Source organism: Coccinella septempunctata, chromosome 1 (assembly GCF_907165205.1).
Source record: "Coccinella septempunctata chromosome 1, icCocSept1.1, whole genome shotgun sequence".
NCBI classification, from domain to species: domain Eukaryota; kingdom Metazoa; phylum Arthropoda; class Insecta; order Coleoptera; family Coccinellidae; genus Coccinella; species Coccinella septempunctata.
This window is the reverse complement of record NC_058189.1, coordinates 16993324-17012908: the sequence shown is the minus strand read 5'-3', so window position 1 is coordinate 17012908 and position 19585 is coordinate 16993324. Positions and strand designations below refer to the sequence as shown.

Genomic DNA, 19585 nt, shown 5'->3' with positions numbered 1-19585 from the left:
TTTTTAGCTTAAATACAGAATATTTCTTCATTCATAAAATTTTGGCGAAATTCAGTATTAGATACTTTGTGGTGGTCTTTTTTCTCTGGATTTATTGAGAATAATTCATTTTGTACCCGTAGGAGCTTGTCATAGTTGGTTTTTGTTGTTTTACTTCATATCGTTGTCGAATATATCGTTTTCAGGGTGGTTTCGAAGGTATTCATTCGGTTACCGATTCTTTTTTGAGTTGGGTTACTAATTTCAAAATTATTTAATGAGTAATATAAAATTCAATACACCCCTCTCGTTTTTTTTCTTTCTTTTTTGTTTTCAGATTATTCTTCGTCAACCATCATAGTAGAAAGAATAGGAAGAAGTTTTTGGATTTTGTCATATGAAGAAGATGTCCTTCAATTTCAATTATTTTCAGCTTATTCTTTACACAAATACATCATCATTACATTTATACGGGCAAACAGAGAGTTTTTTCTGAGGTTTTTATCTCTGTTTTTTCATGTATCATACGAAGATATGTATGGTACCCCGTTGACATTTTTCCTCTGCTTACACTGAGATCTGGAACGAGAAACAGGTTTTTAGGATCTGTCTCTTGTTCCATTTCTTTACACCCGCTTCATTGTTATTCTCAGATTGTAAAAGTTTGTAACACTCTTTTTCAAAAGAATATATATATATACTTCATATCGGATTTGCGTTAAGATTAATAGGCCCAATACTGATTTTAGAAGTAAGGTTGAGTCTACTTTTTCTGCAAATAAATGGAAGACGCCACTGATTGATGCATAACACTTGCTGAAGACTTCGTTGGTGTGTTAATTGAAACTCAATTTCTTGTCAAGAGTGACTCCTAAATATTTCAAGTGGCGAGACCGGTGCGTAGTTTTGAGAAATTCTTATCCCGATGCGCCCTCTGTCCCGCAAAGACTGAACCAAATCATTATGACGTGTGATAATCTGCGAAGCATGTTTCACATAGTGGTAGGTCGCACTCTTGGAAAACCGTTTTTGTTCTCGTTTATTTTCCGTTAGTTGTGAATCTCTTCAACGGCTTCTTGTTCCTCCTTCGTGAGGTAAATGTAAAGAGATGTACGAAGGCGTAGAAGGGCCACATAATATTCTTAAAATATTTTTCGTTAAATTCCGACCTCAAACTTGGAATTTTATTTAGTTCCGAACTTCTACAAGGTGTTCTGCGACGACGTAGATCAGTTCCTGCAATACAGTTTGCTTTTCTACAAATATTCTAATTCATATAATATTATGGTTCCCACATTTATGATGAATGGATGATTATGTACACAGGGTGTACATTATTATTTGAGTTTTCTTCTATGAGAGGTCATAACAATGATATGACAACCTTTTACAGGGTGTTCTATAACGACATGCATCTTTTTTTAGGTATATTCCGGATGTTTTATGACAAAACTTCTTTCACATATGTACTCGAGAGGCTATATCAATGGTAAAGAAATCAGTACACCCGGTGTGTTTTGATGTTTCTTTAGGTTTCTTACATGAGAAGTTCATTACAACGGTTAGCAAACCTCATGTAGACTGTTCTATGATGAATTGGTTCATTTCCAAATATACTGAGATATTCATGAGAGGATTCAGATTTCACAAAATAATCACCTTGTTTTTTAATAAATATAATAAATAACTTGATGTATTTTATTGGAGAAAATGGTCATAGGTACATGTTTTCGAATAATTATGAATTAATGGTCGTAGACAGGTAGAGGCCAGGTTGGGCACAACTTCCCCGCACCCCAGTACTGATAAAGTAACCATAAAATAACATTGAGCACCCAGCCCCCCCCCCCAAAAAAAAACGGCTACGGCAATGTAAGGATTTTATGTATACAGAAGGTTCTTGGATATATCTTCTGCTTCTGCTTGAGAAAGTCGGAATTTAACTAAAGAATATTTTTAAAAAATTATGTGGCCCTTTTACGCCTTCGTAGAGATGTGTTTCATTATCTTCCCCCTTTCTGATAGGCAAGCCCAACAAAAAAACTTCCGAAGGATTTTATTTTTCAATCGAGAGTACATTATCCAAGAATTAAGCGCAGCTATCATTATCAGCCTATAAAAGATTTCTTCCACCATTCAAAAAGGCTTGATCTGCTAAGTCGTTCCCTCCAATTATTTCTCTATCAAATGCAATTTTGTAAATTATCCTCAACATATGTTTCAATTCTAAATTGGATCAATATCTTTAAAAATTTTAAAGGGACACTGAATAATCTTATAGGATGATAATTATTCGGGTCCGAACAATTTTTACAGATATTAAAAAATAATAAGAAAGCTTCTTTCATACAATTTCTTGCTAGGTTGAAAAAAATTTCCTTTCCTATTTTCGAGGTAGTTGGTATGGAAAAGGGCCCGAAGAGACTTTATCCTCGGAGCCCTGCATAGCTCTGGTTCAAAACCAGTCTACGGAAAAACTGAAGACTCAATGAATCCTTATTTCAAATAGCACTGGATGAAAAAACGGGTGAACAGACAGCTCCTTCTTCTATTCTATTCTTATCTAAATGTCACAAACCGTGAATTGTAAAAATATCATGACGAATTTTGATTTTTACTATCGTCTCTGCTTCTATTTTCAGAAATTATAAACTGAATCATCACGAGCACTTCCGTGATTGAACCTTCCTCGAATGTACGAATCACCATAATTTCGTAATTATCTTTCGTCATTTTCCCATCTAGAATTCATAGAGACATCGGTAAGCTGCATGCTTAACCTAGAACGAATCTAGTTGTGTTAATTTCGTAATGCACGCATCTCACCGTAAGGAAATGCAAACACCTCGTAGCTCGTACAGCACGCGACTGAAGATCGGTCAAGTGTTTGCACTACGATATTTGGCATTAACTATTACACCTTGACGTATTGTTTCATAATGAAACTCAGCTTACTACTCAAGGCTAAGACTAAAGGGAATCAAACAGTACGTCGTTTTGCAGAGCACTCATGTTTGAAAATGTTCAGTATCATCTAAAACTGGCCGGAGGCTCGAGCTACATACATCTCAGCTTCATTCGCTCCGCGCACCCGCATCGTTGATAACTAATTGTCTAATTACCTGCTCTTGCTATGTTCGGATTCGTCTAGTGGTGTTCCGGATTTTTTTTTGTCTCGCGAGTATTTTTCAAATATGAATAACAACGTCCATATCCCCAAGAAACGGGCGCATTCCCTAGCGGTACCGCCAGTTTCCAACCACCATGATATTCCACCAACGAACTATCAACAACAGCCGAGAAGAATGTCTATAAGAAGTTTCTATTGGATGTCCCTCATGGTAAATATAACGTTGATTTATAATGCCATTATTTGCAATTTTCTCCCATTTTCGCGAATCTGTTTCCGGTTAGAATACCTACAGAATATTCCCGATATTTATAATTCTACCAATCGACATTGAGAGCACAAAACATTGAAATCTCGACGTATTTATCTGAGAACACTGTATAATCAAGTAGGTACTGCTTATGATTGTCAAACCGAATCGGAATTCATAACATTAAATTTTTAATATAACATCGAATCGGTATCATTATTTATTCCGATCGATTTGTTTGCTTTTGAATTCCATAAAAATAGTTGATTTTTGAATGTTTTCCCACGAAGGGACACTAGATTTCAGGAAAATTCTCTCAAATTAATTTCCTTCGAACGAATTCGGTGAAATTCCAAATGGAAAATTGATTGGTTATACACCAAATTGTTTCATGAATCAACAACATTGGAAACGAGGTTAGGTTCATAAAATTTTAATTGAAATAAGTAATTTCGTGGAACTATGATGATAAGGTTGACCGTTGCTATCGAGGTGCAGTTTTTTCATTAAAATACATCAGAATAATGAGAATAATATGCGTCTTTGTCTTCGAAAATTTTAGGAAAATTCAATAAAGAATTAGAAACTGAAGACGATTGTAAATATTCTGTAATTCATCAGAAAAAGGATTTACACGGAATAGGCATTTCAATGGAAAAATCAGAAATAATATAATAACTAGAGTTCATCAAAATTGGTCGTCAAGTGAGCCGTAGAAATTTAATAGTTGATAATAATATACCTAACTTCAACATTTGGCTCAGCATGAATCATAATTGAAAAAAAAATAATTGTAGGTAACCATTGGGGTTGTCAAATCATTTTTGTTATTTTTACTATGAATGAGACAATTCTCATTCAAATCCTTCAACAAACCAATTTCAACATAGTCACGCTAAATCTCAAACTCAAGATTTGATTGCTTAAATTGCATCCATACATTTTTTCCAGCACTAAAAAAAATTACCCAAAAAATATTATATATTAAACTCGTACAATTATTTTAACAGTAGATTCTTGAGTTCAAAAGAAACAATTTTTTCTGATTCGGCCTGATAAAAAAATATTTTGAGTTTTCATAATGACCTATGCCAACCCTAGAGAAACAAAATTCCCTTCAGAATAACAAGCTGAATCTATGACACTACACATCTTTGGATCTTTTAAACAGATTTGCATTCAGCAGATGTACCCAATTTTCCAAATATCTCAGATATTTAATTTTTGAACATCAAATTTCTCGATAATGGCTTATAATACCAGAAAACATGAAGAATACTTTTATTTTATAAAACGTTCAAATATCCATTAAAAAGCATCCAACATAGATTCAAGAGTTGGGTTGTTTGAATTTTTAATTTTTTTATGGTACGTAATGGTCATAATGTGAAAACTGTCTGTGATATCGTGTGTCCGAAAAAAATTCAAAAAATAAATGAAAAATTATATTCCGAAATTCATTTCATTCGATAAAACCTTTTGTGAGATAAAACTAAAAATATATAATGGTTTTTCAACAGCCTGTATCTTTTGAACCTAGCCGATTCAGAAAAAATAGTAAGGGAAAATGTGTTTCTTTTGACCTCCAGATTCTATAGTTGAAATATTTATACTAGTCAAAGATTCATCCTGTATATTCCAGATGGTTTTTAAAAACCATATACCAATTTTCAATCGATCGTTTTTCCACGAGAGGGTAGCTTTAAGTTGCCGAATTCAAATCAGTGCTGTAATCATTTTTATTTTTCATAACAAAAAAAATAAAAACGAAGTGCTATTCCACGAACAGTGAATGAGATAATGATAAAATTAATCTAGAAAAAATTTTTTTCTCGTCAGTATCAACAGAGTTCACCAAAAATATCTCACCATACCTTTTTTCCTTCGGTTTGCCAAATTTCAAAATTATTGTTGTTTTTGAATAAATTGTTTTTACATATAGAAATCATGTTTCATAGTGTGAAAAGATGTGTGGGGGTTCCGAAACCTGACTTTGAAATCAAATTCAAATTATGCACGTAAAGAAAAATTATAAGATTCCTATGCAAGACCTGAATCGAAACAATCGTACAATTTATTCTAAGAATCGAATCCTCCCGATATTAACTAAAATTTATTAATGAGAGATCAAGATACGTGCACACGATTATTGTTAATGATAATTCTTCGCAAATAATTAACAATTATACATATTCAGTTCGGAATATTTTATTTATGCTGTCGCACAAGTGGATAGTTAACGATTGATTTTTCATTTACATTCAAGAATTATTAATCAAAAACTTCGTTTCGAATCTATGATGATGGAACGAAGCAACGTAACTGAAAGCTTTGAGAATTGACCCCCATGAATAATAATAATAGAGTTTATTAAATAGTTGAGCTACAGAAAAAACTCTGAAAAAAACTGTGAATTATTAAGTCTCAGAGATATAATAACTGTGTATAGCTATAACAACTTAAAAATCCTTATTTAACGGCGAAACAAACTAAAAAGTATCCATTATTCTCAATACATTCTAAAATATCTCAAAATTTCAATATTAATTTGTCGATGTTCGTGAGTTCTTGTCTTCATCGTGTCAATTCGTATTATGAAATTTGTGCCCAAAGCGAAGTCCCAAGTGTTGTTTCCCTTTAAATTTTGTCAGTTACGTCTTTACGTGATGCAGACGACAAAATTTATATTCACTTTCAAGAGTAAACGTTCTTCTTCACATTGAACATACCGAAAAAACAATGGTTAATTTAAAATTACAAAAAACTGCAATATAGAATGTCACTAAAATTTTTTTTAAACCCACTATTATGCTCGAATTCACAAAGCATGGCCAGAGAATCACCGCTTGATTGACAAATCCATATAGATTTGTTTCTAGTCGATAATTTATTAATGGACATTCAGCATATCATCGTTGCACCCAATTATGATATTTGTTTATCCATTTAATGACTCACAATTACTACTTCTTCAATACGAATCAAACAGTTGTGATGATTCAATTCTAGAAGCCGAATAACTGTCAAATCGTTTATCGGGCAACAGCCAATTCGACAGAATAGGCAGGAAGATTTGTTACCAAGAACCCTTCACTTTCCATGAATTCTTCTTATGATTCATCGCAAATCAATCATCTTGATTTTCATGGAAAGAATTCTGGCCACCAATCCATTGTTTGCATATACAGGGTGTCCAAAACTAGTGAATCAAACGTCACACCACGATAGAGTAGATCAAATACTATAGAATGACACCAACATTAGTTGAGCGAGAATGTACCGTTTCCAAAAAAACCTAACCTGAAATTGCCGATTTTCGGTCTATTTTTGTAATCACAGGGCCAATTTGTGATTAAGAACAGTGTTTTTCGCCCATATTATCACCCCTATAGAAAGGGTTATTCTGAGTAATAAAAATTATGTAGAAAAAACAATTGTTTTAAATTATATTTACTTAGGTTTTCGATCAACTACTTGGAATAATTTTAATTAGGTGTAATAAAACAATGATCTAGGATTAATACGATTTAAAATCGCTATCCTTTTTCACAAACTGGCGCTGTGATTGAAAGAAATAGTTCGAAAATCGGCAACTTTAGGTATTTTCATAAAATTCTGAATAATTTGGAAACGGTACATTTTCGCTGAACTAATATTGGTACCATTCAATAGTATTAAGTCTACTCTATCGTGGTGTGACGTTTGATTCACTAGTTTTGGGACACCCTGTATTTAAAATTTTCTCTACAAAATTTACGGAATGCGAAACTATTCGTCTCAACTCTCACAAAGCAAACTTGGAAACATTCTGAAAAAACCCCTTGGACAATCCTGAACGATTGTTGGAAAAGCGGAGGCGATTCTGAAATTTCTATTTTGGTTGGGCAATTTTGAGAAGGACCTCAATATTTTTAAAATAAATAATAGATAAATAGGCTCACCTACTATTGTGAATAATATAATTCGAATAATGTTTTTCCGTATGTACCTATTACGTATATTACGTATCAAATATTTTAACAGCAGATTCTTTTTGTCAAACGAAGCACTTTTTTCCTAACCATTTTTTCCTTTTCGGCTCTCATTAAAAGATATAGCCATTTTAAGTTTTCATTATGAGCTGGAGCTGTGCCACTCCTGGAAAAACAACAATTCCCTTTAGAATAACAACCTTAATCTATGACACTTCACAACTGTGGATCTTTGAAACAGAGTTGCATTCAACAAAAGTACCTAATTTTTCTAATATCACAAATATTTGTTATTTTTTAATATTAAATTACTCGAAAGTAGCACATTATACGAGAAAATATAACGAATACTTTTATTTTACAAAACGTTCAAATATTCATTAGGTGGCGTCCATGGTTGCGTGGGTGATATCTTCTGTTTGAAAAATATTAATAAAATAAATTGAAAGCTATATTCCGACATTCATTTCATTGAATACAAACATTTTTTTTATGGTTTTTCAACAGCCTGCATCTTTTAAACCGAGCCGATTCAGAAAAAATGGTGAGGGAAAAAAGTGGTTCTTTTGACCTCAAGTATCTACTCTTAAAATATTTGTACGAGTCGAAGACTATCCCTGAATGTCATCGGAATGATACAATGTAACCCGACGCATTCGATTCCGAAACTTCAGCGGAAATATTCAGTTATCCACACCACAAGTCGTTCAGATATCCTAAACAGTTGGGCTCACATTTCGGGTGACAAAGATGCCAATTAATCCTGCACTTCATTTAGATCATTGCACTGTATCAACAACATTCAATTGAGCTTATTCATGAAAATGAGGAGTTGTGCCAGTTGTTACCAGTTCGAAACAGTTGAACAATTATCGTCTGCAATTGGGATTCGCGTTTTGTCAAGGTTTAATTGTTCTGAGAGTAGCCGCACGAAAGTCACCAATTATCACGTTTTTAATTAGTCCAGTTTTTCATGAACCCTAATAAGTGGAAGTGCTGACTAAAAAGCTAGGAATTATTCTTGGACTGATTAAAACTAAATGAATTACATGCAAAGATGAAAATTTGGTCTGAGGGATGAATATTTGAAGAATGTTTTAAACTTGTGGACACTCTGATTGAGCATTACTCGAATGTGAATAATGTAGTACCTAATATTCATTCCCGTTGTTTTCAACGCTTCAAGAGTAATTATGATCTTTATACATAAGAACTAAAAAATAATATTTCTTGTTTTATGAATTCCATTTTAAAAATCTCAAAATTTACACATAGTGTCAATATTGCCAACACATTTTTTTTCACATTTTCTGCACCTGAATCTCCAAAAAAAAAATTAGAAGTGGAGATCGTATGTTACGTGATCAATGGTACTCAAGAAAAATACTGGTGGACACTTCGTTGCCCAGTGGGGGTATTCAATTCTAAGGCCAAAATGTATAATACAGTTTTATTTTCTGAAATTTTCACAAAGAGCCTTCGAGCTGACGTAATTGATTTTCGAGAAAACCGGGAAAAATAGCATTTTTCATTACAGACAATTCTTCATAACTTGATTATTTTTACAGCGATTCAAGTGAAATGTTCAAGGTTGCATAACTTCCTAATTTCAATCTAATGTTGGCCATTGAATGATCATAGCTTATCTTCAGAAAACAATTAATTTTTATTTTTCAAATATTACTCTTCTCAGTCATTTGATAATCAATTTCAACTCAATTTTGTTGACAAAACACTTCATCTTACACAAGTGTTCTATGGCATTTATAAAATTATCTCGATCATCTCGAATTTAGTACTGCGGAAAACTAAAAATATAACGTTCCATAATGAACAAACTTTGTAAAAACAATAACCGTAACAAACACAATAAAGAGAGATATACGAAACAAGCATAAAATGTTTATTGAATTTATGTGGCCTATACTTGATGAAAATCCATAATTGAACTTAAAACAGATTATACGATTTTCACGAAATGAATTTTTAAATCACTACACGTGTTTCGCTATTATCATAACATCTTCAGGTGGGTGAAAGTGAAGTCATTACGTGACTCTTTCCTGGATGTGAATAATTAATATAAAAACGAGTCAGGAATATGCTTCAATTTATTTTTTCCCCCAACTCCCCCCCCCCTGCGAAGATATGAGCCTCAAAATGGTACTACCATAATTCAGTTATTTGTGATAATTCAACCGATTTCGGTAGTTTTTTGAATTGAAGTCAATACAAATATGTTGTTTCCAACACCTTCACCATAAGTCTTCAGGATCAACAGAAACAGACTGACAGGGAACTCAATGGTTAGAATCTTGTTTTGGTCGGAGAAATTTATCCATTTATGTATTTTATCATTGATTCTGCAAAAAAAAAGGAATGGCGGTGCAACATCGAAAAGGTGCACAGTTTCAGAGTTGCCAGCATTTTTATGATTGAATATCGTCGAAATAAACAAAAAATGACATTTGATGTACTAATTGCCGAAAGAAAAGTTGACCATTTCTCAAGGCAAGAAGTACTTTTCATCTGCATTCACTTTTCGTTCTCAAACACTTTTCGACTGCTCTGTTCCTGGCTCCTTTTTCAATAATATTATTAATATTGAAAAATGAGCAATATCGTAATAACTCATAATCAAATTTGCAGTCGTTTTAAGCTTAAAGCTTTCTTTAATGTCATTTTTAGTAGGGTTGTAGGAAGCTTTAAAATTAAAGCGACTTAAAGTTTGATTATGAAACAGGCCGTAGCTTTTATTCGGTTAAACATGAAAGAATATTTGACACTTCATAAAGTTTCGACAAAAGTTACGTTCAAGTTACTTTTGCATTGTGAAAACTTTACGAATAATGACAACATTGCGTTTAGTACAACTTTACGACTTACGTTCATCGTGAATGGACACCAATGGCGAATGTATTGGAATTAAATCATTACTGTTATTTTTATTGAATAAAATTTAAAAAACTACCAGAATCGGTTGAGTCGTTCAGAAGTTATCACAAAAAACTGAATTATAGTGGCACCATTTGGAGGAACATATCTTAGCAGGTGAGCATTGTAAGCAAAAAACTCAGCATTCCTGTTTTTACTAACTTTATTCGCAACTCAGAAGGAGTCAAGAAGTGCCGAGGCACTGGACATATTGAAAATAGATTATTTCACTTCGCTAACATGAATTGGCTCATCCTTTATTTGCACCGTCTCATAATATTAGAATGGAATGTTTTCAAAATAAACAATTTATAATTAAACTCATCTAATGGCTGGAAATTGGGAAATGTATCGGAAAAGTCGTCATATTTTCAATAATGCGTTTCACTCATTCGTTTCAACGCGATCACATTGAAACTTCATCACATAACAATTCACATTTGAATTATATACCTAGAGTACCTAAAAGTTGTTCCTGAACGAATGTACCTATCGATATTTATTTTGCCTACATTGTAGGTTTCACTTCATTATTTATTCTATAGCTACAGCAAGTTATTTGGACATTTTCTCAAAATCGTACATAAAATATCAAATTTAATCGAATTCACAGTAGTTGAACCCTTTGTGACCTAACCGAATCAATACCCCGAACCCCCCCCGAACAATATCAAAAGTGCATTTCATACAATTTACGAAAAGTATGAATTGAATGTAATTCAATTCTGATCACTAGGGAGCCATGATTTGTTTCATGAAAAATTATGGTGTACCCAGCAATACTCTCAGATATACTCTATTTTTGTTGACGTTCAGATTCTATTATACAATTTTGATTTTTGAACGTGTTTTTCCGTGATCATCAAGTCTGTTTTATAATCCATAAAGTCGATTGGGAAACAGGAACTCGTAAAAAATATCGCGACATATTCTGAAATTATGTCTCATGTGCCAATCTTCGGTAAGTCCGATAAGCAGAAAAGGATCAACATTTTATTGTTCCAACAATTGCGAAGTTGTTCCTTCACCTAAAAAACAAAACTTGTTTCACAAACAATGTATAAGGGATAATCCATATTCAAATATTTTCGGAGCATATTATTTTCAGCCGAACTGCATCAAGACAGAACCAAGGACATTGAGTGGCGTTAAAATTCGTCGAAAATTAGTGTTATCTCCCGCATTTCATGTGACAATAAGATAATGATGTAAAGCTTCTAGTGAAATTTTGGGGTCATCATGTCAACACTAGCTTAACTCGGGAATATTCATTAAGGATGTTGGCATTGTGATTCACATAAATCATAAGATAAAACTTTCAGTTGATAATGTCACTACGAATATGAGAAAATCATGTCAAGAATTAAGTAGGTCATATTGATCAACCCTGTTAATTTTTCACACAACGTTAAACAATTTTTTTAATATTTTTCCCGTTAGTCGTAATATTCAAACATTCCATACACTACACTTCTGTATCTTCGAGATTTTTCTTGTTTGGAAAAGTTTTATTCAAAGAAAGCCACTCAAACGTTAAAAGAATATTCATTTTAGTCTCAGCTTTCAACGAGGTTAGGCGGACTCGATGATTCACTGGTTTCATTTTATTTCAACATTGACCATTCTCTAAGAACCATGGTTGTTATTTCATTTCCTCGATGATCTTATAATTGCTAATCCTGAAAAAGACAAAGTTATTTGCCGAAAGCTTGATGATACCAATGAGGAGGATATAGTAGACATTCAATTTGCCCTGACTGAATACAGATAACTATACATATTTTAGCGAAGTTGTTTTTCACATATTCAAATGATATGATTTCTCACGTATCTATATTATTCAGATGATATAGATTCATCTAAATTTCATCAGTTGAATTGTTGCAGATTTCGAATATACCTGATTTAGCTGATATAGTTATCTTCTAGAAGTTATGTTTGTTTTGGGCGATTATCCTGAACAGGAATTGAAAAATTATCGTGGTCAGTAGAAAGTCTTAACTGTTACAGCTAAACTTTCTCTGTACACATACCAATATGTATATCAATCAACGTGCTTGTAATATTGAAGAAAATTAATGAATATACAGGGTTTCCCACGGTGGGTGCATATTATATGTTTACGGATAACGGATTGTTCTGAAAATTTTGGTACTACTGTGTACGCTTCCCATCTTTCTGAATGAAATATTTTCAATGTTTCCGCTTCTACGTGAAAATACTACAACAAACTTCGTTATTTCAAATGGGACACATCACTTATTATAACTTGTTTCGCCTCTCTATCCCTTTCTGAGGATTTTTTTCTAATACATACATCACTATAACTATCCCTGATACTTTCAGCAATATTAAATGTATTCCACAAAAAAAATGCCAAAAACATGAATCCAATTTAACTCAAAGTCTCCCAAAAAAAATACTTATTTCTATAAAATTTGAAAGATAAACGCAAATTTCAAAATCTGAGCGTTACGAAGACAAAATATCAATCGTCGAATTTTCTCAACCCACATTACCAATAAATTTATTGTTCAGCAATTAAAAAATACCGTATCATGTCAATAATATTAACCTCAGGCGTGATTGTTGATAATTAAGCAGATCCACCATTAAAAATTGGAACCAAATCGAAAAAATTTTCTAAATTTTCCGCAATCCTTTTCGTGATAACCTGTCATCGCTGACAATCTTCAAATAGGATTTTTGTAATAACAATTTTCTGTCATATATTGAATAAATCTGTTTACTGGCACCTTCGCCATTTTGCAATGAAGTATTCATAAATAAAATCAAAAAGACAATGTACCCAGGGTCTATCTGAATATCACCGAAAAAATGTAGGGGGTGATTCTGTGGTAAAATTAAGGTGGGCTTTTGGTATAAAATTCCTTGAAAATCCCCCCCCGGAATAGTTATACCGAAGATTAACAGGGTGTTATACAGATACACATACAGTCCCTGGCCATATTATTAAACGCATTAATTCGATGCAAAATCTCAATTAAACACGCTTTGAAATTTGTTATTAGGTTATTGGTTTTTGAATATTGAATTATTAAATTGAATGTCTATCGTCCAGTTGCAGGAAAGTCCATTAAAATTTAAAATTTCATTAAAATCTTAATCCTCCATTTTCCCCTTCAAAAATGACAGTTTTAAATTTTGATGAGACATCAAATCTTAATGGACTTTCCTGCAACTGGGCCTAAGTTATATAGACTTCATCTGTAAATGGTTTTCACATACATATAATATATCATATTCAATTAAAAATATTGATTTATTGATGATTAAACATGAAATTCTAATATTTTGCTGAGCCACTCTGTGTAGCTAAGAGAGCTTCATACTATCAATGCAGAGTGGTTCGGTTTGCTGCATTCGAGGATGATGATTTCATATGTGGATTATCGAAATAACGTGCGAACCTGCAGCATGCAAGACGTCCACTGGAAGACAGAGTACTGATTCATACTTTAGTACCTACTAATATTACAACATCCAAAAAAAAATGCCAAATAGAACAATTTAATGAGAGTCGTAGATAAAACTGACATTCTGTGGAAATGAAATTCAAATATTCTGCTTTTTCCTCGAGCAATACCAGTAAATATAAAAAAAAATCCTCAGTGCGTCTAATAAACTGGCCAGGGACTGTATATACTCTATATTATGTATCTAGATATAGGTGCCAAATATGATTAGCTTTTACATCGATTCAATTATCTGGATTTCGATGCTAATCTACTCGAAAAATCCCTCAAGAAATTCAACACGCAACACGAAAAATTATGTATGCAGGTAGTCTATTTCATTACGTATAAATGCACCAGAATGAATCCCAATTAAAATTTTTGATTGATTTAGAACAGAGCACTCCACTAATGGAGTATCTTTCGGCCGATTTTCAGATCTGAGGGTTCTCATCCGTTATGTTATTGACGACTGTTTTTTCAAATACACCTACATCTGAATATGAAAATATATTATTATTATTTATTAAAATTTTGAATATTTCGAATTTAGCTCTTTTATAATTGCATAGTATCCTATTTCTCAAATGCTTTGTTGAAAAATATAAAATTTCCGAAATAGCAGTAATGCCAACGTAATATAATAGTAGTTCACCTGAACGAAGGTTCAGTACCCGATGAGCAACGTATCAAAAGTTAGAACTAAGTTACCTTTTTTATATAGTATCAATTGAACGGATAGTTGTTTTATGCAACCGGCACTAATTTCAATTAAGTCATTCAGTGACATGAGGACCATATTTTTTAATGTGTGTTATGTGAAAACATACGCTTCTCCAGCTGTTATATATAGGTAAAGCAATATTGAACAAGTAATTTAAGAGCGGAAATATTCTCTCGAATATTCACTTCAAATTTTGAGGAGGGTATACCGGAAAAGATATTAATATCTTGCTTTTCGTCTAAAACAAATTTTTAAAAATTGAATTTTGAATACTCCATTCACTTTTATTTCAGCACTCGGTTGGCCATGAAATAATTTTCTCAAGTTTTTGTAACTAGAACGGAGTAAGGTTGGCACTCATGAAACGTCGTTGAGGTGCTAAAATAAAAGTGAATGGAGTATACCAACTCATTTCCGGTAACATAAATGCCACAGCATATAAAAATGAGTTGAAGAAAGCTTGAATCTCGTTCTCTATTCTAGAATACTATGCAGCAATTCACGATATCGTTTGCTTAACACTCCAGTACTCGCGCGTCCGATAGATACATAAGCAATACGTGGAGCCTGGGGTATTGTAGTACCCCGCGCGAGTACTGGAGTGTTAAATGAAAAATTTACGACAATCAATTTAATGAAACGGTATAGAAACACACAGTGCATTTTTTTCTTTCTGAAATTAATTCTATACGTTTTCCGGACCGCTATCCCACGCAACAGAACTTTACATGAAACGACCAAAAATGCTGACGAATTGCGATAACCAGTACGTTTCACTTCTTTTTTTCCAGTAAATTCGCTGACGCTGAATATGGTTGAATGGAAGTCATTAATCATGATATCTTTATTGGCCTGTTTATGAGTTTTCATTTATTATTCCATTGTTATGTCATAAAACAAAATCTTTTTCGTATAGCCCCACGTTAGTCACAACCAATGATGTTTTCGATTCATGAAAATGTGGAGAATAAATTTCTACCAATTTTTCACGCTTTCTTCAATAAAATCTTGTTTCAAATAAACGCGTAGAAATTCGAAAATTTTCTCAATCCATACTCAATTCCAATATACGGGGTGATTCTAAAATAAATATATGGCCAAAATTTCAGAACATATAAAGCAATAAAAATATGACAAAAACCTCAATAAAAAATTAATTGAAATATAAAAATAAATTTTTGCAGAAAATGGCGTTTATCATCCAATTCGAATAGGAGTATCTTTTTCATCTAAGAAATCTTGAAACATCATAATTTCGTATAGAATTAGTGAATATTTGATATACAGTAATGTTGAGGTTTTTTACCCCTTTTCAAACAACTCTGAATTGAATTCAAGGGTGATTTTCATTTCATCAACAGCCGTGTGCACCGACTTATTTAAGGCGAGATTTACGTTAATACTTCTCTGATTTCTATAGCAGTTACCATAGCAATCACCGAATTAACTTAATCCTGTCATAAATAAGTCGGTGCAAACGGGTTTAAGTATCAAATAACTAGTGCATGTATTATACTATTCTGATTTAATCATCAAAGCCATCAAAGGTATTAAGGATAATACATCGAAACTATATTTCTTGGGGTCACATTAGAGAAAACTTTCATTGGAATTTTAAACAATTATTTTCATTGCTATATATGCTCCCAAATTTTTACCATCTATTTCAGAAGGACTTCGTATATAGAATGATAGTTTTACGCCTTATTTCAGAAATTTTATTCAATATTATCCTGAGGTAATTTGATGTTATTCATGTTTGAATAAATTATTTGTTTTGTCGATGTATCTTGTAGTAAAAATATCACAGTTTTCCCAAAGAGCAAAACTTGAAATTGAAATAAAATAGTCAGAAATTGTCACCAAACCATTTCATTTTGAAAAGCAATCAAATCTGCAGAAATATTTTTTCAAACCGAGTGTCCAATGTTCGGAACTTCTTGCCTGAATCCGTCGTAGAATCATCTTCAGTGAATGTATTCAAGAACAGCTTTGATAGATAGGTGACCTCATCGTAATGATGGTGTTTCTGTATTTTTTGTTTGCTATTTACAATCATATGTATTGAGTTCGACTATAGGAGTTCAATTTAAATTTATTTTTTTATGTGAGTTTAAAGGTGTAATCCGCAACTCTCATTTGAATAAATAATAATAAAATTGATTATTTTTTCAATAATTAATTAGCAGCAGCTAAATATCATCAGCTTGTCACCAATAGTTTTCAAAAAATAGTCTTGATGGTATGGACAGCGTATGAACCGATCCTTTCCTTTTTATTTTGAAATTCATATCCCAAAACGGAGAGTGTACCTAACAATTTCAGGAATAGCCATAATTTTTTTGGCTCCTTTTCAAAGGTTTATAATAGAAAAATGATAAACTTAAGCGATACATCCCAATCTTCCTACAAGTCCTACAACCAACTTTCAAGGTTATAAATAGTTAAATGGAATATTGGTCTATGGTCTATGTATTGCTCCAATAGTACTAAATACAATTCTTGTCTGTATGCCGTAAATTTTTCATTATATTAAAATTTTCAGACATTAAACAATTTTCATTTACCGAATACAACATTCTTCTTCACTTAGTAATTGACGGTAGCCTACCTGCTTTGATTTTTTATTTGCTGTTTTATGTGAAAGCTCGTGCTCTTCACTTTAAGATGACCTTCGAATTTAAAATTTCATAGAGCCTCTTAGAATATATTCTGAACTCTTAATTCTATTTAGTTATGAGGTTTCTACCACTACACGTGTTTTGCTATGACAACAGTTTGTTCAGGGTGAAGGTTATAGGTACTAAGTTTGTGGACGACGCACGGATGCAATGATGTATGAATAATAATATTCGATTCAGAGTAAATTATGATTCAGTTTTTTTAGTTACTTTTAGTTACTCCCTAATTACTAATTTGATCGAATAAACAAACTGATGACTGGACAATAATCAAACTTTTGTTCGAAACGTTCCAGCATATTCTGAAGCATTTGTCAATGATATTATTTGTAAGAAGATATTAATTTTCATTCAATTTTTGAATCAACAAGAAATTCTTCATGGATGGAATTTATTCTTCTTCAAAATATGTACGTAACTCGAATTGCCGATATTTTCACTAGTTATGAATATTTGTGGATAAGTTAAAACTTTGAAATCTAAACTCGTAATAAGTAACTATTAGGTAGATGAAATCGTGAAGTTTGAAGACTATTGTGAAGAGAATTTTGATATGTTCTCTGTTTCAACTTGCTTCAACACAACATTTCAATTGTCGGACAAAAGAAGCAAAGTTTTTCAGGTCTTCTCTTGACTGTTTTGAATTCATGATGCCTGCATCAATTGCAAATTACGTAAAAACAGAATAGTCTGCAAAATATAAAAAAAATGGAATTGACGAATAAAGTTAGCGTGCTAAACACATAAGTATTATAAGCTCGATTATAAGTGTATATTTTTAATCAAACCGGACATAATATTCGAATCCAATTATTATTATTCACTGAAATATTTCAATCATTTCTCTAGAGGATATTTATCAGGTTATACCTTTCATAGTCTGAATTATCGTTCTCATTCAATCATTCGAAAGCATGCATAGACGCATCGAAATTGGGTAGAGCTGGAAACGATAACATAAACAATCGACAAAAACAAGTATCGAGTAGGGTGAGCAATTTTTTCCTCGAATGGTGATTTTCTCATTGAAGGAAACGAATTGTTAGTAATGCGATATTGTTTTCGGGCATGAGTATTATGACTGCAATAAAGCAAACCTACTTAGGAAATATTCAAGATAACGTTGAAATTTAATGTTACTTGAATGAGCTGATGTCGAACCAGTATATTTTGACTGATTACTTCTTTACGTCGAACGAAAATTAGGTATGATGAAATGAGTTTTACTCATTTTACTTTTAGAGTGGCCAAAAAATGCGATGATGATAAGTTCAATATATCGGGTGGTCTACATGAAGGACTCCAGCTGGATATTTCCATATGTTTGAATTTTCCACCAAACGCCGATACAAATCAACTTATTTTATTCACTGTAAACCAGATCAAAAACCCTGTTAAGAATCTGAATTGCCAATAGGGCATATTCACTGTAAACGGAATCAAAAACCCTGTTAAGAATCTGAATTGCCAATAGGGGTCGAGAGATTCTATTGATGAATATAGAAACAAATTTCAGTTTGTCTTTCGTTTCGTTTGGATGATGGCTGCAGTACAGTGTGTTTCATGCTTTTGAAATATGCTATCGAAAGAACTATCGAACATTGGCATGCAAAGTTATCACGGAAAAACCGTTTTCCTGAAACAAATTTTGGGCACATTTGACTGGTTTTCACAATCAAAAGATATAGAAAAAAATTTTATTCTCAATTTCAATCAATTCTCAATTCGAATATATAGTTAAAATGGTAGTTTTAAATTGTTATCAAGCAATTTATTCCAAATTTCACACAGGAAATTCAAAATGAACATTGGGAAAATAAAGGGTGAGTCAACATTGATCTATCGGTCAATAATTCTAAAATTTTAAGCTAAGAGAATGACCCAAACTTTAGGTAAAATTATTTTTGACTACATAGGTTGATCCGAAAGTGATGAAATATGGTCTACCCTGATTTTTCAAATGAGAATATCCTATTTTTATATCATCTTCTCTCTATATGAAATTCTGATTTCTAAATACCTCAATTGTCATAAGTCATAAGTGTGCCTTTATGACGTAGGCCACTTTCATGGAATGATTTTTTCTTCGAATTCCAAAAGAGTTTTCAAGTATTCTTTAGTTTTGCGGTTTACTCTACAGTTAATTTAATATGTTTCCATAAAAATAAAAATTTCCACCAGGATATCCAACAGACAGAACGGCATGCTGAAAATAAAGTTTTGGGTCATTTCGGACAAATTATAGTGTCTTTGGGACCAACTCTGAAGTGATCCGAAAACCTACAGAAGAAATGAAAACTCTTCGGGAATTAAATTAAAAAAAAAATATACATTCACCCCAAACGATTCTCAAGATATGATCCCTAGTTAAAACCATCAGAGTGGTATCGTTTCAGCACTTTCGGACTAGCCTATGAAGTAAAAATAATTTGAGCTTATG

General features: G+C 32.4%; 1 protein-coding gene across 3 annotated transcripts in view; it reads left to right on the top strand.

Annotated features, from left to right (window-relative positions):
- The window catches only part of LOC123309380 (UNC93-like protein), a 225384-nt gene that overhangs the window by 138709 nt on the left and 67090 nt on the right, over positions 1-19585 (top strand). Inside the window, exon 1 of one of the 3 annotated variants that reach the window (XM_044892473.1) lies at positions 2997-3320. The exons of the other annotated variants lie outside the window; for them this stretch is intronic. Within the exon in view, the coding sequence (XP_044748408.1) occupies positions 3174-3320 (147 nt within the window). The 5' untranslated portion in view covers positions 2997-3173. Of the gene's footprint in view, positions 1-2996; positions 3321-19585 lie in introns of those variants that run through there. 3 annotated transcript variants of the gene reach the window in all.